General features: G+C 38.0%; 1 protein-coding gene across 1 annotated transcript in view; it reads left to right on the forward strand.

The window, feature by feature from the left end:
• Positions 1–23,414, forward strand: part of PEPD (peptidase D) — a 145,718-nt gene that overhangs the window by 62,390 nt on the left and 59,914 nt on the right. Inside the window, exon 10 of the mRNA XM_067302497.1 lies at positions 20,385–20,453. Coding sequence (XP_067158598.1) covers positions 20,385–20,453 — 69 coding nt within the window. The remainder of the gene's footprint in view (positions 1–20,384; positions 20,454–23,414) is intronic.

Genomic DNA, 23,414 nt, shown 5'->3' on the forward strand with positions numbered 1-23,414 from the left:
TCCCATAAGATTGAGATAATCAGTCTGAATTGTACCCTGTGAAGCCTGAATTTATAGTGTGAAACAGACCCACATTGATTCCTGATAGTTTGTTTAAAGCTGGGAAATAGAATGCCAAAAGTAGCATTATAAAGGTTGCTTTTTCATTTTGAGCTGCACCTCAGTAAGTAGCAGAAAGCAGGCCGTGCTTGCTAATTATACATTGCTGCTGCAGATAAGACAGTACAAGGTGAGAGGACACTGGAAGTGGTGCCTCACATATTTTAGAAACCTCTCCCCAGGTGTTTTCTCATTTCATTTTTTTTACATATAACCAGGAAGGAAAACCAGGCTGAAAAATCTGACAGCTATGCTCTGTGGCCAGTCACCTGGCAAAGCATTGAGCAAGGAAGGATAGTCTAGTAGACTGCTGAAAATAGATGCAACTACCGAACTTCTGGCAAAGAAAATACGGCCTGCAGCAACACCACATAGGAGTTGGGCAAGGAGCTAACAGAGGTCTTTGCCACAGTACTTTGCTCCTGCAAAAATTATTTGTGTGCTATACACAGTCTGTGAACACTGGTTATCATCTTTCTAGTAGCACCGTGGTTAGGACTATTTCAATTTGAAAAGCCAAAAAGTACATCCTAGATTTCAGGATGAGTAGATAAAAATGAGATTGGTATGCTGCAGGGAAAATGCCTCAGCAGCATGCAAAGATTTAGCGGGGATTTGGTGTGTGATTCTGATCTGTTGTCATAGAAATCTAGGCAATAAAACAGTAAGTATCCATAATTGTATCCAAAGGTCTTGATTTTCAGAGTGAGTAGTGAAAGCAAATGCTGCTCTAAATTAGAGGGAAGGCTTAAGAGGAGACTTCATTGAAAGATGCAAAATTCCAAAGGGATTAGGAAAGATAGATGACGATATGGCTATAATAGCAAATAGAAGAAAATATAGAGATGATCTTTGCCAACAAAGAATCTACATAGAAGAAATTTATACAAACTCTTTGTTCTTGGAAAAGTTCTATGTAGTGTGAATCAAGAAAGCTTAAAAAAAGGAAAAAAGAAAAGAAAACGGACGAAAAACATTAACAGGGTTTTCAGGAAAGGAGAGTGGAAAAGGGGAAGCACAAGGATGATATTTCACTTTTGAGAGTGTGAGAAGCTGCTAGGATTTAATCAGGATTGTAAGCCATTATTTATTTATTTATTCCTTGTTTTTTGCTAAAGAAGATTTAAACAGAGGCAGTAGTTTGGTAATTTTAGATAGCAAACTCATAAGCTGTATGTGTCTGATATTACAGATATCATTCTCTTTATTCTGAATAGAAAATAGGTAGCTCAAAATATTGGATGCTTGGGTTTTTTCTAACTTGGAATTTGTATCGGATTAAGATTCCATGGAGTCTAGTGGTATTCCCTATTTAAAGATATGTTGCACTTGAGGGTCCTTAGTAAATGAATTACATAGTGGCCTAAATGTGTGAATTTTTCTGAGGCTAGCGAAGCACTGATGTTCTCTGTGCACCAGCGCATTGCTGGGTAGCCTGAGAGTGCCAGTGTGACAGAAAGCGTGGCCTTATGAAGGCTTTTTCTCCAATACTTCCTGTGGGATGAAGACATTTGTTTAATACTATTAATGCAGGTAATTCATTAACAAGGGTAGAGGAACTAGCCCTAGACAAGAGTTGTTGTAAGAGAACAGAATAGAAAACCAGTTCATAATAAATGCTCGTCTAATAACAAAAGTCAAGAAAGTTACCAGTTGAGATGTTGCCATCTTGACCAGCTGGGACAGGGATCAGCATATCCAGGGGCTAAGGCTTGGATTAAAACTTAAAAATATGTTTTCTGTACTGAACTCTGCCAGGAGATCCTAAACAAGTCTCTTTGATCACCTTATGGTTTTCTTTTCATTGTTTCTCTTCTCTGCTGAGATGGTAAAGAACCGCTAATTCTTCATACAGTACCTATAACAGCAAATGCCCAGTTTCAACTGGATCTGTTGCTGCTCTGTTATAATACTCAAATATGTTCCAAATCCACCCTTAAGGTCTGCTTCCCTTTTAAATCCAGTATATGGCTTTTGCAGTTATGCTCATTTGGTATATTAAGGTCAAGCTCCAGTTTTCTATTAAACTAATCAGGTTTGCTTTTCTTATAAGTTTTCTTTGATAGTCATTGTGAGGTAAAACAAAAGCAGAATGCAACTTAGGAAATTACTAATTGAAGGAATAGGAAGGCTTTTTGTTTTTGTTTTTTTTTAAGATCCTTAACAGAATTAGTGAATTGAAGGAGAACAGATTTAAACTGAAGATAAATGCTAGAGCTGAAGCAGTAGTCTGGGTAGTCTCTAAACTACAGTTCACCCTAATGTAGTAATTGCTGCAGGTACTGAAAGCAGTTGGAATAAATAGGTATAACAGTATTTTCCCCAAAAAGCTTTGAGTATCTGTAAAGGAACTCTGCAAGACTCTACAAGAAACTCACTTAAGAGAAAAATGTAACATGTATTATAAAAATAGTAGTCCAAGGAAAAAATATCACTTTTTTAGCTGTTGGTGAGCTTTGTACATCTTGCTCTGGTTCTGACTATTCTAACTAGCTGTGATCAAAAAGGTGAAAATCTGCATGATTGTATGCTTGGAAGAGAGGACTTGTAGCAATTTAATGAGCTTTTATTGCATTGATTATTTTGTCAGGAAAATAATTATACAAAATAGTTTGGAGAACTGCAATTTCCATATCACATGCTTTTAACAAAGGTGCCTGTCTTAAGCTGCAATTAATAGAAACTTAGAAATGTGTTCCTCCCACAGAGTCACTACAATTGCTAAGTTTCATCTTTAAGCCTCTCCTTTTCCATTTTTTTTCTAATGAAGACTGGTAGAAATAATTCATTATATTGCCTTAAAAAAGGCCAGATGAGATGTTTTTCCCAAGGAAAGGCTGGGGCCGGTGTGGGCTGGCGAGCTCACCTGGTGTAGAGGAAGCTGCGGGGAAATAGAGTCATCTATTCTCATTGCCCAGGCTAAGGGGAAAGGAGAGGCAAGCCTGGAGAGCAGGAAAAGTATTGGATTCCTTTCAGCCTAAATTATCAAAGATGCTGCCACTAACATAAGTAAGGACATTGGTTTCAATTTTCTAAAGTGCTGTAGTCCCACTTTCATAGTGCCTTTTCAGGAGAATTTAAGTTCTTAAAGGCCAGATTTTTAAAGGCAGGTAAACCCTTGGTTCCAGCTGGATACAGTATGAATCAGTGCTTTAGTATTTTGGGCATGTGGGCTTAAACTCCCAAGATACTTAGCTGCTCTTGAAGTGACCTTGTGACTGCCTTTCAGCCAGTTGTGATGGAAAGGCCTACCTAATCACCCCGGGAGGTCCCAGCCGTCCAAAAGGACCGGCCGAAATCGGTGCAGTCTGCCTGTGTGTCCCCTTCCCTTCATGCCACCTCCAAGTCACGCGTGTCCAGCAGCTCCAGGAGAGTATTTTGTTGCTCACTTGGGCCATTTTCTAATAGCTGTTTTGGGTTAAGTTTGTTGGGATTTGGAGTCCTTTTTGGTTTTGTATTGCTCTGTGTTTTATGGTTTAAATGATTTTATGTTCAGAGATGACTGATGGCAAATGCATTAGAAATGAAATGAAAGGAATGGGAAAGGAAAACCAAAGCTAAATTCTACCTTGCTCACTACACGTTTTGTTAAACAGAATTAGGAAGCACCACATGCATCCTAGTTGCAAAGTTTTCCTTTGCTTCCTTTCTTAATATGAATGATACTGATGTCAAATCCTTTGGTTCATAAAAACTGGATATCTACCCATGATGCTTCATCTGTCATGAAATTTGAGTATCTGCCCAATTAAAAATTACCTCACATCACTTCTCTATTGCAAGTCCACTTAACATACAGGTGGCATAAAACCAAAGAAGGCCTTGACAGGATAGGGGAGACATAGAAAATGCTATTTAAAAGCCAGTGAAATCTCTAGCAAAGCCTCTGTATTTTCTCTTGTCCTATAATGATTTTCTGATTAGTTCTATGTCAAACAATCTCCTTTATCTCACTGATTATTGTAGACCTTTGCTCAAGTATCTGTCCTAAGTAGTTCTAACTTATTATGATAAGCTATATACACTTAGCAGTTTAGCAAAATGCTTGTCACTGTGCTGTAAACTATCCCATGTGATGTAACCCAACCAGTTCTGACAGCAGAGAGTTCAACCACAATGTAGAGTTTTAAAGTGATTTGCAGTGCTTGAAGGTCTGTCTGCATACAGTGTCCGCTTAATCCAGGCTAAATCGAGGGAGCTGTCTTCTGCTCCTGCCACTCTCTTTAAAGGCTATTAATAAGAGCTGTTCTAGTCGCCCTATCTTCTGACTTGAAAATCTATCTGAAGCTTTTGCATCTCATGAGGCAGATCAAAATTGACATTTTTTTATTGATTTAACTGGTTTCTGCCGAATACTTGGGGACACGTAAAAATAAGTGAACTCAAAAACTGAAGTGGAAAGTCATTTATTTGGTGGAATTACCAGCCAGCTAATGTCTGAAGTTAAATAAGTAGTGCTTTAAAAAAATACAATTTAAAATATATCTAAGAAATGAAGAAATAAAATTAGCTTTTTAGTTATCAATTGCTTTAATATATCAGATTTATGTTCTTGAATGTAAAAATTGTTTCATGATTAACTTCATTAAATGACTCCGTGATCTAGACAAATCTCATTTATCAGTTCCTCTTCTCCTCCAGTAGATGTAGTATTAAAAGTGAAAAGCTATACACATTTCTTTCATGAGAAAATGAATGATCTTTTTTTGCTATTGCTGTTTCCTAATTATTTTAATAGCAATATATGTCTACAATATAGAAGGCCTTAAAGGTGGTTTAGAATCTAGCAAATCGTCCTGTTCTGATTTCCATGGGACAGGAAGGAGGGGAGCCGCCATGAGGTGCAGACTTGGGAGATGCCAGCTTGGATTCCTGATGAGGAAAGCTCATTTGGCAACTACGGCAATGCTGATATGGGGTTCCAGTAACACAGGACAAGTGTTTAATTCATTTGAGTTAATGTGATTTTTATGGAAAAGATCTTGTTAGAGAAACCTGGATTTAATTTTTTTTAATTAGATTACATTTGGCTGATAAAGGTAACTCAATAGATGTAATGTACTTAGCCTTCCGTAATGCATTTGACTTACTATCACACAACATTTTGATTAGTTCTATACAATATTAATAAGGTACTCATTAAATGGATTAAAATCTGGCTGACTGACAGACAAAAGTAGTCGTCAGGAAAGAATCGTCTTCTAATGCTTGTTCTTTTTTCACAAATGGGGTTACAGAGGAATTGACATTAATTCTGATGGTGTTTGAGTTAATAGAAGTGATCTCTAGAGCCCGATAAATCATATATATGTATACCTTTGAGAGCTAGTAGATCATTACAATGATTGGACATTCATTTAGTAAGATCTGGTTCATTTTATCAGCTGAGCTTATTGATACAAAATGTTTTTAATATAGCTAAGAGAGTCGTCATAGGTTTAAGAAGAAAGAATTTAGATGAAAGCTGCAGGGTGCTGGACTGGTGATCTGGAAATAACTTAGAAATAAGAGTTTGCAAACAACTGAACAAGTCCTCTGTGTAGTGAAATTCTCTCAGAAAGAGCTAATGAGATTGTATATATGTGAGTGTGTGGGTATAATACAAATAATATATTTTTATATATAATGTATATATTGTATATATTTTATATATATACACACACACGCATCTCAGAATAAGGCTTGAATACCTCAGAAGGTGTTAATCTAGTCCAAGGTAATTTTTAGAGTTTTTTTTAAAATCTCTGTATATACTACTACTGTCTGGTATCTGTGTAGAAAGTAGTATTCTAATGTCGGCTCCACTTGGAAACTGGTGTAAGCAGAAGGAGAACACTTTATTGAGACTAAGAGTGCCTACGCACAGAATTATCCAGGTATGGTCATTTTGCTATGTTCTGTTTAGCTTCGATAAGACTGAAATGATCTAAGCAGTGCACAGTGCTGTCTGGGCTACTTGGGCACTTGAACAAAAAAGCCGCTGCGAGTTCAGTAACTGTGTGGGGAAGCTGGGCAAATTCAAACAGAGACTGAGGTACAGAAACATAATAGAAACCACTGAAAGAAAGAAAGGGAAATGATGAGTTCTACCTGTTTACAAAACCAGCACCTTTTTAATGGAAAACCAGCATATTTTGGCAAAGACTTTCCTAAGTAAGGACTTACCTAGGTTGAACATAAAAATCTGTCTCATTCCTCACCTGGGTGCAAGGAAGGACAGAGGGTTGCGGTCAGGGCACTAGGGTGGGCAGGGTGAGAAACCGTCACCTTTCTGAGAGCTGCTTTTGATGCTGATGAGCACTACTGACAGAGTGGAGACACTGTGTTGTCCATCAGGAAATCGCCTCCGACCCATGACTTGGGTAGCTGCTTCTCCTCCTTTCCCTGGGCTCTTTGGGGCTTGTAGGCCATCTGCCATCACCACGCCTCCTTGCCTATTTGTGTGCCATGGGCTTACTGAACCCAGTGAGCGATGTCCACCTCTCTGCAGAGAGCGGTGAAAGGAACAAGGTGAAAGGCATTAGTAAAAAGATAGTTGCCAACTGAATCGAGAAGAATCTCCAACACTTTTTATATTCCTGGCAGAACCAGTGTCTTTGGCTTCCTGGACTCTCTGTTGGAGCTGCTTGAGTCCTGTTGCAGAGATTTGCAAGGAAAGAAATAAGTTGTGAGAATTGCAAAAGATCAGCTCAGTGCTGCTTGGCCTTAGCATTACAGTCTGGGGCGTGCTTTAAAGCAGTGTTAACGTGTAGATTTTTTTCCATTGTCTTGAGGGACGTGATTGCTTGTTAAGCTGAAGTCAGCAGGAAAGCACAGCAGACCTCATGGGGTTAAACTGGTAGCTACTGTCCTGCAAGTATTGCCTCTGCGTGTTGCCCTGCTTTCCTGTGTGCCTTCATCTTCATTTAGGGAGAACTGTGTTCAGCAGGTAACAAATCTTCTCCATAAAGAGAGCAGAGGGTGCCATTTTAGCGTGCAAGCGTGGCCGCGCCTCCCAGCAGATGTGGCTTTGCTGTGCAGTTTCACATCTTGACACAAGCAGTTTCAAGCCTTAAGTATACATGCAGCATGAGGACAACATTTTTTCTTTCATTTTTTGACAGATCCAGGAATTACACTGTTGGCCAAGTGGCTAGGTTCTTGTTATAATTGGTACCGGTGGAGGCTCTGAAGGGCTAGGAGCGGAGTCACTGAAACATCCTCAGAGTTTTAGGCGTGCAGTGAAATGCTACACTCATTTATAGTTGCTTGATGTCATCTTTCTAACCCTTATGGCTTTAATTCTTTCTAATAAAAACAGTAGATCTGCAGAAACTGATGAGCACTGAACTGGGCAATTTCCTGTGTCACTTATGAGCAGGCAAGTGGATTTGTCAAGCCTTGTGTGACAGCTTAAATTGTTAAGAGTCCTGTTAAGGCTGTACTCACCTTCCACCTGAATGATTTTTCTTACTCCACTGTGTGGGCTAGGGGAACCATAATTAGTGTTATGGATTTGTTCTTGAGACTGAGGATGGAGGAAAGCAAGAGCTTCAGAGGTGTTAAAATGATCTCTACTGAATGTATTTTGTTCCCCATATCTGGTAATAGTTTTTGTTTTGTATTTGCTTATTGCCTGAGAGTTCTTGCAAGCTGAAGTTAGTTAACATGTTTTTAAAGTTTTATTCACATGCATTCAGCTTTGTAAAATTCTCCAAGCTTCAGAGGAAAAACCTGTAGGTTGGAGTTTGCAGGATGGTGTGCAGGGCAGCATAGCTTCTGTTGTCCTTTGCAAATGCTCTCTGGTTCGGTTACATTGGATTGATGTGAATCTAGCTTTCAAGTCTGTTGGGAGAGAAGATTGTTGGAGACTCAACAGATTAATCTGGACACATTCAGCCATATAATGTTAAAGTGTTGATACATATATTTTTTTTTACTCTGAGTCTTTTTCAAAGACTTATAAGTCCTCTCTAGATTTTTATAACAGATAGTTCATAGCCCCAAGGGTAGCTCCTTGGAGTCATCTATCTCAGGCTTGGCTCTCAAAAGAGTAATTCCACTGGATTGAGGAGGCAAGTGTTTGAAATTCAGGAGACTATAAAATCGATTCTTCCATAAAGAAGTAATTTGTGGTAAATGGTGTAGTCCTCAGGGCACCTATTCACTCATTTTATATGGCCAGGACCCTTGAAACATGGACAAAAAGATTAGAGAAGGACATCTCTGATCTGTCATTTATCTGCAGTAGCCAGGAAAACTTTCCTTTCCTTTTGATGACATAGTATCTAGGAGCAGACCCAACCAAACAGACAGTCTAGACTCCTGAGAGGAAAAAAAGTTCTTTTCTTGGTATAGGAGGGAAGAATGTAATTTTAGGAAAAAGTTGGTGTTCTGGAGTTCACTAGATGACTTTGAAATACTTAACCAGCTTTTCAATATTTAGATGCATTTTCTCTACTAATAAAGCAGCAATTGTGCTGTTTTATTCCAGAAAGTGCATGGGAGAAGCCTGGTGTACTGCAGGGTTCTTGCTTCTGGCAGCTGCAATTGTTTGGTGTGAGTCTCGGAAAATATCCTCAGGAGAAAGCGTTGATAATCTCTCCCTTTCTGTATTACTCTAGTGGACTAGATTCACTCAGCATGAAAGCAGGCAAGCAGCTGGCATTTGCACTGTGTCCTTGCTTCAGTTAGAAGTCTCTTTAGACTGTAGAGAAGGAAATCATAGCACTTCACTGGCCCAAGTGCCATCTTAAAACAAAAGCAGTTACTATAGTTAGCATTTAAATACACCAGGTTATTAAATTGTAAATAAGACAGGTAGTTGCTTTCAGCCATATATATCTGATTTGCTTCTATCATATGTCATTTCTGTTTCTGGTATTGGCCTTACTACTGTCCTTCCTGAACACTTGTCTAACAACTAGATCTTGGATATTTCTTTGCATTTAATATTGTTGTACATGCTGTCCTTAAATATATTTGTCCATGGCCTCATAGAGGAATACACTATGATAAGGGACAGTAAAAAGATGGTAACCTGGTTAGAAGGACAGGAGATGTGAGGAGATACGTTCTCATTTATCTGCTTTTGACTAGTGTTGGCACTGCTGGACTCCTGACTTGATGGGACAGCAATTGTATGCCAGTGTTTTTTCTTCAGGATAGATATATTTTAATCCTTTGAAAAGTAAGGAGTGTTCTTGATGAACCTTGATAAAGCTCATTGAAACAGCAACATTTATTCTAGACATTTGTTAAGTATGAATACTTAAGTAGTCAAAATGACCCTTCCAGACATACTCTCTTGAGGAGATGCAATTCACATAGTCTTCATAATAATCTGTTGTTCTTGTTATTTAATGAGAATATCAACCTTCAGAGCGCTTACTAAAAGAGTCTCTGCCTCTAGAAGTTTGCTCTGTGCAGGAGTAGACAAAAGGGGAAAAGAGAGGAGAGGATTTATGAAAATCAAACTATGAAGCAGCTTAAGTTTTGTTGCATGGATGTTTCAATATCCTTATGTTCAGTGCCTTTTTCTTAGGGCACCTGTGATGTGGAAACATCTTGCTGTCAAAGTTTGTTAAATATTTTTTAGAGAAAACTTGAAGTAAACTGAAATATTGGCAATCTCATTAATCTATCTGAGCAGTAGAAATCAGTTTATGAAAATTAAATTCAACATATCTTAGTCATAGTAATAAAATGATATACCTTTTTTGAATATTGTAAAGTACAATTTCATGGGCAAATTAAACAGGCTTCTGCTATAAGCTTATTAGTTTCTTCATATCAGATTGAGATCACTGAAAGCAGTGAAACCCTATGACTGAGAACTTACTGTGTGATACAACCAACATGTAGAGTTTAGAAATATATTTAATAACTATGATGTATTGAATGTTAAGTTGTCTTAGTGAGAAAAAAATATCCATTGTAATAACATGCAATTTTAAAGGCTGAATTACTGTATGATATTAAGTGCTCCTAACCAGCTAACTGTGCACCCTGTGATTCAGAAATTCCCATATTTGCATTAAAAACTACCTTAGCCATAGTAAAGAATAGTTAAACTTCTATCACTTTCATATTTATAAGTCTCAGCCTCCCATTAATGCAGATAATGGGGAGTTGGCTGCAATCATCCCATTATGTTCATCTACCACCCTCCCCTTCCAGCTGGTGGAATAGGGATGCCCTAAATATATGAAACTTAGTGGCTCCTGCAATAATTAAAGCATCTCTTGACTCATGTTATTTCCTTAAACAAGTAGAAGAATAAAGTAGGAAATTCTGTACCAATGTCACCTTATATTTTTTCTTTAACTAGCAGGCTTTAAGTAGCCTTGTGTTTTGAGTTCAAGAGGTTTGAAGACATACAAGTTTAATAATAATGATAAAGCTTTTCTCTTTATTATGGTCAGTTACAGCTAATCTCCTTTTAGAGTTTTAGCAGGGATTTATAGGGATTCATTTGTGTTTTAGGTTTGGAGATAATTAAGTACCTTTCTGCTGCAAAGAAGAAATGGAGAGAGAATTGGCTCAAAGCTAAAACAAGATTCCAGTACTAGCACGCATACATTAAACTTCCTTTTATTTGGTTGTCACCCCAATAGGAATGATTAGTGGGTTGTAAAGAAAGAAAATGTATTGCATTACATCTATTAAAGCATGTTTTATATGTAACAGTAATTAAAATATAATTGAAATCATGAGTTCTTCTAATTATTGGCTTTACATAATGCATATTTAAAGAGTGAGCAACTATAAATGTGTCCTTTTTACACATCCAGAAATGGTTTGCTGGCAGCATTTTAATTAAAGATGGATTAGTTAAAACGCAGTTTAATCATTCTGTCATCAAAGGATTTAGACCCCATTAATTAGCTGTTGATAAATAGGTTTAAACTACAAAAAATTTAATTTAAAATATGCCAGTTGAGATCTAGAATTATTATAGTTAGAAATGGAGCAATGAGTATTAGAAAATTTCATGCCATCTCTTTCTGTAATATTAGATTAAGTATGAAGTTTAGACCACTGAGAACTTGTTTTTGTATTGTTACTAATGTATATGACTCTAGGTGGACTTTAGAATTGGTGGAGAAATAAAAATGAGACCTTTTTTAATGGTCATTGCTGTATGCTCTTGCTTTGTACTGTGCGGCAATGGGGAGCTGTGTTACTCATTTATGTATTTGGTGAAGATTGAAAACTCATTTAAAAACCCCTCTGCTGTAGAGAACAGATGAGACAAAATCCTGGGTTCAGGGTTTTCGAGCTTCCCCGTTACTGTGCAGGGGCAGTGCAGCGAGAGCTGGTGCTGCTGTCAGCTGCCTCAGTGCCCTGGGTGGGGAGATTCAGGCTTGTGGGAAGCAACATGAATCAACATACAGAAGCTGATGCTAGCACAGTGCAGAAAAAGGACACATTTTCCTGTCTTAAACTGTGTGCTGTACTCCTGCGTTCCCCTTGGTATCAATGTTGAACCACCCAATCTAAGGTTGGTTGAAGACCACCTGTTTTACTTGCTTTTGCAATAGACTCCAGAAGTGTATACATGGTCCATTTTCACTACCAGCTGCAGGTACAGTTATTTGAATTATTTTAACTCCTTTACTTGCAAGAGTCTGATCATAGCTGCATTCTCAGTGACAGCAATCTCATGTCCTATTTCTACTTTTTCCATCTGCTACTTAATGGTAGTAGTTCTTTCTCTCAGTAGAGCTCTGATGTAATCCTTTGGATAAACCTTATTTTTATTTTCTCTGTAACAGTCCCATTGCAGATTTAGCAGGAGACATGCTCTTCTGTTGACAGACAGTACAAAGTTACTACAGCTTGAACTTTTACATATGGAAAAGCAGAAAGTCATGTAGACCTGGACTTGCAAGTTTGTTAGAATAACATTAAAATCTTTGCAGTTTAGTACTATGAATACTTCAGTCAGCTTAGTTGCTAGCAAACAGTAACTGCAAAAATTTCAATAGTTGTCATAACATTTGACTTCATAAGTCAACCAGTTTTTAGGTAGGTGAATCAAGCTATTGTGACAAATCACAGATGAATTTTCCAAGTAGAGTTAAGAGCTTCAGAAAAAAATAATTTGACAACCATACTTGAAGACTTCCTTAAAATGCTCTTTGAATGTCAATTTACAGATTGACTTATTGTAAAGGCGTATTTACAGAGCACTCTAGCAACTGTCCCATCTCTAGGGTACCTGCTAAGTTGTCTTGCCACACTTCTGAACGAGCAGCAGTAGTATATGAGGTTATAGATCTACATAATCACTGTTTGCATTCGAGCGTTTGTAATGAAATGGGTTAGCTGAATTTCTGTGAAAATGTATCATCTGATGAATCTTCAGAATGGAGTAGAGAAGTGTAGCACCAGTGGAGAATTAGATGAAAGGCAAATCAACTGGACGTGAGTTTGGGAAGCTCTTAGAAATTATGTCTGTTAAAATGCTTGCCCTTTCCTCATACTGGAAAAAAAAAACAATTTAAGCCCAAACACAGCTGTTTGTCTCTCTGAATTCATCAACCCATGTGGTTTAACCAAAAAGATGAAATATCAGCTAATATTGTATAACCTCTTCAATTATTTTCTATGTAAGACAGGTAATTTATAATTCCCAGTTATGCAATTAAAATGCTAATTACTGCTAACCTAAATTCTCTGTTCTTGAGCCGAGATTATCAGTTACTTTCAGTCATTGTAAATCATATGTGACATTTGTGACAGTGCTGAGTTTGAATTATTTATGGACTTTGTTCAATGTGTCTTTGGTTTCAAGGTAGCACTAATGGCTGGTGAAATGGCTTAGTGGGCTTTGTTTTCTGAAGGAATGGCACCCCTGTGATCTGTCAGTCTGTATGCTTAGAAGGTATCTGCGTTTTGGGGTAATCCTACCCTCTATTCTTGCCCTGAGCTCTGGCTAGTCATCTATTTTAGTAAATGAAGTTGCACATTTAGAAATACCAACATGGATTTTTGATTACAAAGCTGAGACAATTCACCTCTATGCTGCTTCTACACAGCTTTTCCTTATTTCATAATATATGTTCTGCATTACAGTTACATTAATATGCTGCCAGCTCCATATGTCATACCTGCTTACGAAAGTTCTACTTTTTCTATCCCTGCTGAACTCAAATAATATATTTCCCTTCTAAGGACCTGTTATTATCTAGAGTTTGCTGCAAACAAATAAAAATAACTTAATTTAAGAACAAGCACTAAAAATGTCAAAAATGAGAACAGAATCTAGATGTCGGGATTCAGAAGGATCAAGATTTTTCAAAAAATAAGAAATATTACCTCTGTTTGCACATGATGGAAATTAGGGCAATTGTGAACAGACCTGCTTGAATGTATAGCTGCTTTCAGTATTTCTGTAAATCCCATTAGCTAGTAATAAGCTTCAACATCTCTGCTCCATGAACATGCACAACTACCCAGCCAATGATTTGAATCTCTAAGATTTTCCATTGGAAATTGCGCAAACAATCAGATTTAAGAAATCAGTGCATGGAAGTGTTTTTGTTTCCTTTTGTTGATGGAGCAGTAGTTCTGTCCTAAGCAATTTCCAGTCACATAGACCACTTAAATAATATTATTGCTTTTGTAAAATCTTTGACTATGTTGTCTCTGAGCTGTAGAAGAAACCTTTGCTCATTGGCACCCAGTGCTAATACTACTTGTTATTACAAATGCTTGTAACACACCACTTGTTCACGAACGGTAAACTGGATTATTTCTCCTACTCTTTCCCACTCCCTTTATTTATTCTTTCTCAGTGAAATACTGAGCTTTTTGTATTAGAAGAACCTTGGACATGTTTGCAATGCTGCATAAACGGAATGCTTTGTTGTAAACTACATGCAATTAGCATTAGATGAGCTAAACCTCAAAGCAGCTCGTTTGCCCACAGAAAACAAATAAGATTACCAAAATAAACCGTTTAACAAAGAAAACTGCTGTTTATTGAAGAACCTCAGTGTGGCTAGTGTGGGATTAAACAAAGTATTGCTCATCTTGATAATATACTCACTGGCATGAGTTGTTAGCCACTCTAACTGGCACTGCCTCTTCTTTACCATGTCTGTAATTCTTTGCCCTAGCTTGGTGCTCAGTATATATTTCAGATACCATGGGCATTTACTGTGGATTCTCAATTACGTGTTATTTGGGCTTTACAGCTTCCTCATGTGAACATACTTAGATGTCTAAATGATCAAGATCAATGGCTGCCAGTCCTGATATAAAAGAGAAATCAGTTTTGGAAAACTTGGCCTTTTGTGAATTATTTTTTTTAAAGCTTTATGTTTTAGCCTGTCTCATGTCTATTCTGGATACCGACATCATACAAAAGCGTGAGGGCACATTCTAGTTGGAATTCAAAACTAATTCAGTCAACAGATAACTAATAGATATTCACCTACTTCTTCCAACTGTACTCATGAAAAAAAAAAAAAAAGAAAAAAAGAAAATCCTCTGAGTTCTGTACAGAACTCCCTTAACCTGCTGTGGTTTCCAATTCATAGTTCAAAACCACCTGCTTGCATTTCAAGCCAAGTCCCAAGGGCTGCCTTCAGAGAATAATATTTTTGAAATGTGCAAAGGTTTCTTTTTATTAGGAGGCAGCTTTCTGAAAGGTGCACTGAGAAATTATCGTGGATCCAAAACATCCTCAAACCAGGGAGTGATCACTTGTGAAACAATTTTAAAATAAATATATATTTTCAATTTAAAAGCCTTAATGAGATATTGACCCATGAGTGTCCTTGACTCTTCCGTGTATTGTATGCTTCACCAGGAGAGTTAAATTTATGACAGCCGATCTCACTGATACGTAATCTAAAAAAATTGGTTCCTGAACTACTGTTCCCAGCAGGTGTTCTTGAAGTGACTCCAGTATCTGGAAATAATGAATGGGGTTATTCAGTACTTCTGGTCCTCCTTCACAGAAAACCTTGAATGATTAGTTTTTGATCCATCCCAAAGTCAGGCGTACCCAAATTCCACAAAGCTTTGCTACTGTCTAAGGATGTGAGACCGGGTGGAGGGGCTGTAACGTATTTTGTACTGGAATGCCATTAAGCTTTTATCTTTTTTACTGATCGGAATGGCGGTATTTCTTTCTTTTCTGCAATTAAATGGGAATTCCAGATGAGCGTGTGCTTCCCTGCGGTTGCCAGAGAGTGTATGGTGAATGGAGGAATTGGGTGGATTCCAGAGGGATTGGTAAAGACCCTTCTCCCCGCAGGGACAGGGTTTCATGTTCGATTCTCAGCATCATGCTATGGCCTTTGGACACCCAGCAGCTTCTCAGCATTTTCCTTTCCTCCCTAGGGAATTATTTCAGTTTTTCTGTGTCTGTGCCTTTGATGAGGCTTCTGACCAAGTGCATGAAAATAGAGGCAAGAACAAAGAAAGTTAGTTGGTCCCAGTATTGCTAGACCGCTCACAGGTGGCCTTTTCTTGTTGCTCCTGAAGAGGGAGCAGATACCCAGTCTTTTGTGTTCATAGCAGGAGCAAGAGTCTGGGGATTTAAGGTTGAAGAGGAATACTTTGTTGAATGAAATGTTGTATATATTCTTCCCCCAAGGAATCTGGCAGGGTAATTGCGAGTAACACAGAGAACATTGTGATATGCACTCAGTAAAGTAAAACAGTAGCAAAAATTAGTGGGAATGTGGGTGCAGTACCTGTTTGCTTTCCATGTCAAGACTCTAATACAGCCTGAAGAATCTCTTTAAAACCAGAACAGTATCATAGGCAGCGCTGGCTTTTCAGCTAGATAGGCTTTTTCCTTTCTCTTGGAAAAACTGCGATGTTAATAGCAGCTGAAGAAAATCTTACTATCGGATTCAGGGTAGATCCAACAGAATCAGGAGATGCCACTGAGGAATGTTTTGGGCAGTTACAGAAACCGGGCTTAAGTTTTTGGTAGGGTCCTGTGTCAGATATCCTTGCCACTTTCTGTTCCCTCTCTATTTTTCTTTTCTCCAAACTTACTGCATTTTCTCTAACTATGCCTTACCTGTTTTGTAAGACATAGGCCAAAATACTTTATTGGTTTGGCCAAATACTTTATTTATTTGGAATTTGAAGCTCTTTGATCTAGCAGTATCTTGTTTTGGAAGTGAATAGCTGAGAAATATAAAACACAATTTTATTCTGAATATTTGTTGTAATTCAACAAGAGCCAAGGACAGGAATTCAGATAGAGATTACTTGTTTACTTCTCTTGGGAAATAAGAATCACACTCTGCTGAGTGCACATGGATATGTCATATCCTGGTGAGGACAAAGATCTGAAAATAAGCAGAAAGTGTGAGGGGAAGTTATTGCAGACTGCTGGTACCTCTCCTGCTTTCTGTGCCTTTATTCCATCATTCCATTTAAGGGAGGAAAACTGGTAAAATGGAACTTCCTTACTTGATTCCGTTTCCATTTGGGTCAGAGTTCTGACTGGAACTGTCAGGATGCCTTTGATGGCAGCAGAGACTGGGCTCGAGGTGATCGTAGGACACAAGCAGTAAGAGCATCATGGTAAGAGGGCTTCTCGCAATCTACTGACAGAAAGACTCTCCACAGCAGGTTTTACTTTAAAAAAATGGATTAAAGTTGCAGCTTTTTTAGCATTTGGGGGGGGTTGTTTGGATGTATGCAATACTCCTTTAAAATCTCAAAAATACTGAGTATATACTTTTATGTTTTTTCTAATGATAAAGAACCTATTATTTCTGAAAGGTGAGTTTTCTTGTCTTTTAAATCAGCATTGTCAGTAAAGTAGTCAAGACTAGGCAGAGCTGGGGGGCTAAGATTACCTGATGCCTCAGCATATTTGTGAGGGTGGCAAAGCACTTGTGTTAGATTTACCTGAGCATTAATAGGGGCTAATGTTTGCCCTTTTTTAAGTTAATGGAAAAAATGGTGAGTTTTTAAAAATCATCTTTGAACTCTACATATGATCAGTCAATTATAACATGACTAAAGAAGTTGATATTTTTGGAAAAAAACAGTATATTACCTTTATATTAAAAAAGTTGTTTCTAAACAATAAAAAGAACATGCTAACTCAAATAAAGCCATATGCATTAAAAAGCTAACATTTGACATGCCTGTACACCATTGGCTGACCTGTATACACCACTGAGATAGTATGTGAATGATAAGCAATACATACACCCTCCAGGGAAATACTGCATAAAACATGACAGGAAGCACATGTAAGAGAAAAGAAAGAGGTCCTTAACTCTTGTATCTGTGTGGGCTACATTAGAAATTCACAGCAAGTCATCCAGCACCAATATAAAACTGCCTAAACATACATATCATCCAGTCAAAAAGACCAGGCAAAGTTGAAGATGCAGTATTTGCAGTGCAGGAGGCACTCCAGATTACATGATATTCTATCCAAATATTTCAGACTTCTCACTTTTGTATCACACAGATAAAGAATTTTGTAGTGCATAGACGGAGAAATCCTGGCACGATAAAGTTTAGTGGTAGAATTTGCACTGACTTCAGTGAAATCAGGATTTTAACTATAAAGTACTGGTGACTTCCAAAATTCTATGTATGCATTTTTCAGCTTTGAAAACCCACCATTTACCATCAAAGGGTTATGCAATACTTCACTTAAGTCTTACATGTTATACAAGAATGTTAGCTGTCTCTGATAGCAGTGTTGAATTAATTGCCAACTGCATGAGCACATTTCTAATGGGTCATAGCCTGAAAAAGTAAATTCAGTGATGTGAGTAGTTTTACTGCTGCTAGTGGAAAACATGTTACCTGGTAAAGTTATACTATCTCCAGCTCAATCACATTAAAAACCACTTCTTACTTGCTCTTAAAAGAAAGTCCATAAATGTTTGATGAAACAATCAAGTTTCCTCTTTCAGAAAACAGGAATGAAGTTCAGCCAACAGCTGGATTATATGAAGCATGTCTTAATTTATTTACCACTTTTTATTGCTAATCTGGGAATACAGTGAAAGGTGACTACTATTACTCTGCTGCACAGTTTCATATAAATTTCAACCATGAATATGTGATCAGTTGTCATATGGTAAAATAAACTCTGCTATCTCTGCATTACTGATGATGGAAGGATGTTTACAACCTTCATTATTTCATTTTTAAAGCTCTTTAGAAGGTTACCGAAAGTTGCTGTGGAGAGGAGATACAAATAGTTTAGTGTAAAGGGTCTATAAAATACAGTGAAAGTTACTTCCTAGAACATGACTATATATGTTTAACAATATAATACAGTATTGTGCAAAATGCTTGTGCACAGTGTCTTGTGGAGTATACCTTGCATACAGGCAAGCATGTTATGGAGGAGCAGGTCAATAACTGTTTCCATCTGAAAAGTCCCTTAGGTGAAGAAGCATCTGCATGACAGCAAAAGGCAGTTTATAAAAGTTTCATTTGCTGAATTTAGTGATATTTCTGCTATACATGCTCCATTTCAGAGTTTTTCCTTAGCTTCCCTGTCACTTGATCTACTCTTCACAGTTACAGGTTTCTAGGGCAATACATAATTAGCATTTCTATCTTGTAAAATGACAGCATTTTGAGCTGAAAAATCTTGTAAGATTTGTCTCCTTACAAAGTCAGGCTGTTGTCCCTAAATGTAGGCTTTTCTTTTTTCTCATCTGTTTAATTTTTATATTTTGTTTTGTTTCTCTTGAAATACTGTCATTCTGTATAATTTTAAAATCTGATTTGGATTTACAAGTGCGTAATGTCTTTAATATTCTTGAAAGAATTTGAACTGTGTTCTGTGGTTTGCTGTTGCAGAAGGACAAAATCCCAACTTCTCTATTCTTTGAATAGCACCATTATCACTCTGTGTTAATGAAATGATTTTAGTATTACAACAAATGAGTTTTTCAAATCCATTCAGTATTAAAGGGAATTGGATTGTAATTAGAGCATATTTCAGAAAGAACAAAAGGGTTCGTGATATGTGCTTAGCTCTTAAAGCACCTAATCCTATATTAATTGTGCTTTGGGCACAGCTGCCCTCATGTGAAGGGGACTTTGACAGTAAAAATAAAATTTTCCACAGCTTTTAAGGCCAAACAGCTCCTCCAGCAGGATGGCATTGCGACAAGAATAACGATGGAGAATGTGTGGCTGCTCTCCCTCCTCTTCCCCATCCCTCAGGCACAACAGCAAACACCGACGTCTCGTAACGGTCTCCATGTGTTGTTGAGGACTCAGCTAATATTATCACAGTATCTTCTTGCTGTTGGGATTTGATCTTTGCTGATTCTCCTCATTTGGGCAGGGGAAGATCATAGAGGTATTTAAGCATTTCAGTGTGAAATTGGATGGTCTCATGTTTTCTGTGCGCATATCCTGGTATGCGCAGAAAACATGAGCCTATGCTTTTCGGCAGGGACTGTAATGCTGGTAGAGAGTGCCTGCCTTGACATGGTGGCAGAGCTCTGCTGGTCCTCAGAGAGGACAAACCACACGGTCAGATGCGGTTCAGGCTTCTCACACAGCCAGGAATATTTGGTTTAGCCTGCAGTAAAGTCAGTGGGTGTCAGTGAGATGGTTAAAACGAGAGAGCTTCTGCTAAAATTTATTGAGGAAAAGCTTTGCCCTGTTGGAGAGCTCTTCCCCCAGCCCAGCTCGTGGTGGCACGCCTCCAGCCAGCCCTTCGTTTCGGGGCTGGTCGAACCCAGGCGTTTCAGGTGATGCAGCACCAGCTGCCTTTGCACCCGCTGGGGAGCTTTAACTGGCAGTAGGTTGGTTGGACTTCGCTTTCACTGGATCTCCACGCCATGGGTGGAAGGCAGCAGGGCTCAAAATATGGATCATACATGTGGTTGTGTCCCTGAAATGCCAGCAGGAAGTATTTTTCTCAACTTCACTTAAGATAGTTTAGCCACTGTTTCAACATTTGTTTAACTGTAATCATCGTGTTCGTTCTGTGGGCAGATTAACAACCTTCTGTTTACAGTATTTTGCCTTGCTGTGCTGGATTGCTAAAGAAAGCAATTTGCCATTTGCAGTTACTGAGCTGCACTCCAGCATCTCTTCTTCAGTGCAGAGTTCCCTGACGGGCTTCCCAAAAACCACGTGATGACCCACAAAACAGTTGAGCTGTGGCTCTAGGTGAATTTGAGTGCTAAACTGAGCACAAAAGGACAGAGAACTGCGTCAGGGAGCCTGGAACTTGCACCAACACAGCTGTACTGAAACAAGACTTGCTTTCCTCCCTGTCTTGTGGTAGTTTTGAATATATTATTAATTACCAATTTCTTTCTTTGCAGCCTTTTTCAGCACTATTGCTATGCTCGAGGTGGGATGCGCCATACTTCCTACACTTGCATCTGTGGCAGGTAAGCTGAGAGTTTATGCAGTGTTTATTATTGGTTTCCCACTGGATATACATAAAATTGTTTCTTTTAGGCACATAACGCGTTTGTAAGTGCCAGCAGAATGAATTTCAAGCTACTTCCTCTGGAAGAGCGGCAGGAAGGTGGCTAGTGTGGTGTCTTAAAGAGAGAGCTGGGTTACACTCTGCTGCACCCAGGAGATGCCACAATGACTGCTGCCATTGCCAAGATCATGTTTATGCTCACATCTGTGCTGCAATTGGCTTTTTTAATAAACAGTGTTATGAAGAAGGGCTTTAGAGATATTCTCTGTTGCTCACAAAATACTCTCTTTGAAATATGCTATTTCATACTGTTCTCGAAATTCTTTGCCTCTAAGGTTAGGATGCGATTAAACTACTCTTTTTGGAATTTTGGAAATTTTTTTGCTCCATCTCTCTTTGCTTGCTGAACAGCTGGTGTTGGAACTATTGTATTTTGGAAATTATTACAAAAATTCTTTGTGTAATTGTAGAAATGCACATTTTTAATTTTGCAGAACTGCAAGAGAATAGTGTAGGATACGTGTTGAAGGACAGTCATGTACTTTATGCAGAGGTTAGTCTTATTCTTTCAGTGGAATAAATCTAATTGGTGGTATAGGACAGTCAGATGAGGTATATGTGTTTGTATATATGCTCCATTTGTAAATCTACTGCTAGTCACAATCATTTGCCTTACACTGAAGTCGAATAGACTTATTATAAAAATATTTTTTAAGATATTGATAATAAAGTTATATTGCTTTGGGGGTAATGAGGACAATTAACATCCCTGCTTCTTCTGCTGTTTACTCAATTGGTTATTTGTAAAGGCAATTTCCCAATTTATATGTAAAATTTGAGTAGGATCATGAGCAGTTTTATGGCAGATTGTGCATCTAAATTGTCTGAAGAGTTTCCCCTTTTAAGTATCATCATATAACTTGAGAATTAGCATCCCATTGAAATGAGACTTCATCTCTATGGTATTGTTACAGGCTGAGATGGTAAAATCAGCTGTTTCTGTGTACATTTTTTTTGCAATCATACAAGTTCCATGTTTGTTTATGGTAAATTAAGACCTGTGCTGCAGTATCTGATTAGGGTGCAGCAGCTAGAGACCATCAATGTCTTCTCCAAACCTACAGAAACTTCTGCTGTATGCTTTGTAGCTGATCTTTGTGACCCTGCAGGGACAGGCTGAGCTCTCCATATGGCTGAAAGCCCCCAGACTGGCATTACTTGATACAGGGAACCCTGAAGAAGGAAAGCCCCACCAGCAGCTCAGAACTGGGTCATGACAGGAGCTGACTGGGTATCCCACCCCAACCCACCCCATCCCGCCATGCCAGAGGGGCTTAGCAGCCTCTTCTGCATGCTCGGCAGCCCCGCTTTGTCTGCTCCCTCTTCTCTGTGGGGCTTCACGTTACTCTGAAGCCATTGTGCTGGGACCAAGCATTGTATCCTACCAGTATTATTAAAAGTAGAGACAAACCTGATTTAAGAAAAACATCTACAGGATACAATACAAAGGTCTTTGTCAGTAAATTGCTATATTCTGATGTATATAATGAACTGTTTTAAGTTAGGTCATAGTAAAATGACTGTAAGTAGATCTATTTGATGGATTCAATTAACATCATAATGAAAAAATAATAGGCATTTTTTATTACAATGAAAACTTTATGCTTTGTAAATATTATACTTAGCTGCATTTAAGATTAAAAATAGCTTTTGCAATTAGGGTTTTGAATAGTTAAGTATTGTTCTATTCATGCTGAGTTTTGTTGTTTTCCTGATGTATAAAACTACGGTATTTTGACAGGATCTTTCCTTTTTAGATTACAGGCTAGATAAAAATTTCCATAGAAGAGAATCGTGCTTTTAAATTAAAAAAAAATGTTATTCAGATTTTTTTTTTAAAGATGATGATATAGGCATATTTCAGTGACTAACTTACTGCATTTTGCTCAGATTATCAAAAATGAAGGCTATAAATGTATTGGTGTTTTTTTTCCTTCTCAAAATTCCCCCCTTTCTTTTTTCTGAAAGATGTGGCAATGTCTAAAAATGTTTGAATGCTGACATGTTATTTGGGGTTTATGAAGCAAATCACAAATCCAGAAATATTTCTGTACAGAAATAAATCACTTGCCATGCATGTTGAGTGCATGCATTTGTTGCTGTCACCATCCAGTGTTACAATCTTCAGGAAATAGTAAATGAATATTCAGTGTGACCAAATATGACTTTATGTATTCACTTGCATGTATTCACTCTCAAATAAGTTGAGAATAATAACACACATATATTAGTATTGTGGGTGGTCACATAATTTGATTAGTCCTGTAGTGAGCAATGCTAGCAAACAGTGCATCAACTTATGAGTGATTTGAGCTGCAAACAGACGTCTCATAAATACAACTAAATGCGAATAACAGTATTTAATAAATGTACTTGCATATAATTAGCACTAATCTACAAGGTGTTGACTTCAGAGTAGTGTTCAAATGTTAATGAATTATTCATTGCAGTGTCTTAGTGTACCAAGTAGCCGTTTTTACAAAGAGGCAAACAAAGGTTAAGTCACTTGGTGGTGTTTCCTCGTGACCCTGCTGTCTTTGGCTCTCATCCTTATAGACTAAACTGTGTGTTGGGGATTAAAGCAATCACCTTACAAGAAACATGTTAATTTGTAAATGTGTGAGGTTTTAATTGTTGACCTGCAAAGTCTATACTCTGAAGTTACAATATTGAGTAATTTGTGTAGTTGGGGTGAAAAAGCAGATGTTGGGGACCACGATAATGAAATTTTGGGAACCTCTTATGGGATATCCAAAATACTAGTGGCACACTTAGTTGTCACTGAACACGACAGCGTGATTGGTGGCTGCATGGCCGTTACCTGCATCGTGGTTTCAGTGGAAGGTCACCCGGGTTCCCC

This window comes from Apteryx mantelli, chromosome 10, assembly GCF_036417845.1.
Source record: "Apteryx mantelli isolate bAptMan1 chromosome 10, bAptMan1.hap1, whole genome shotgun sequence".
NCBI lineage: Eukaryota > Metazoa > Chordata > Aves > Apterygiformes > Apterygidae > Apteryx > Apteryx mantelli.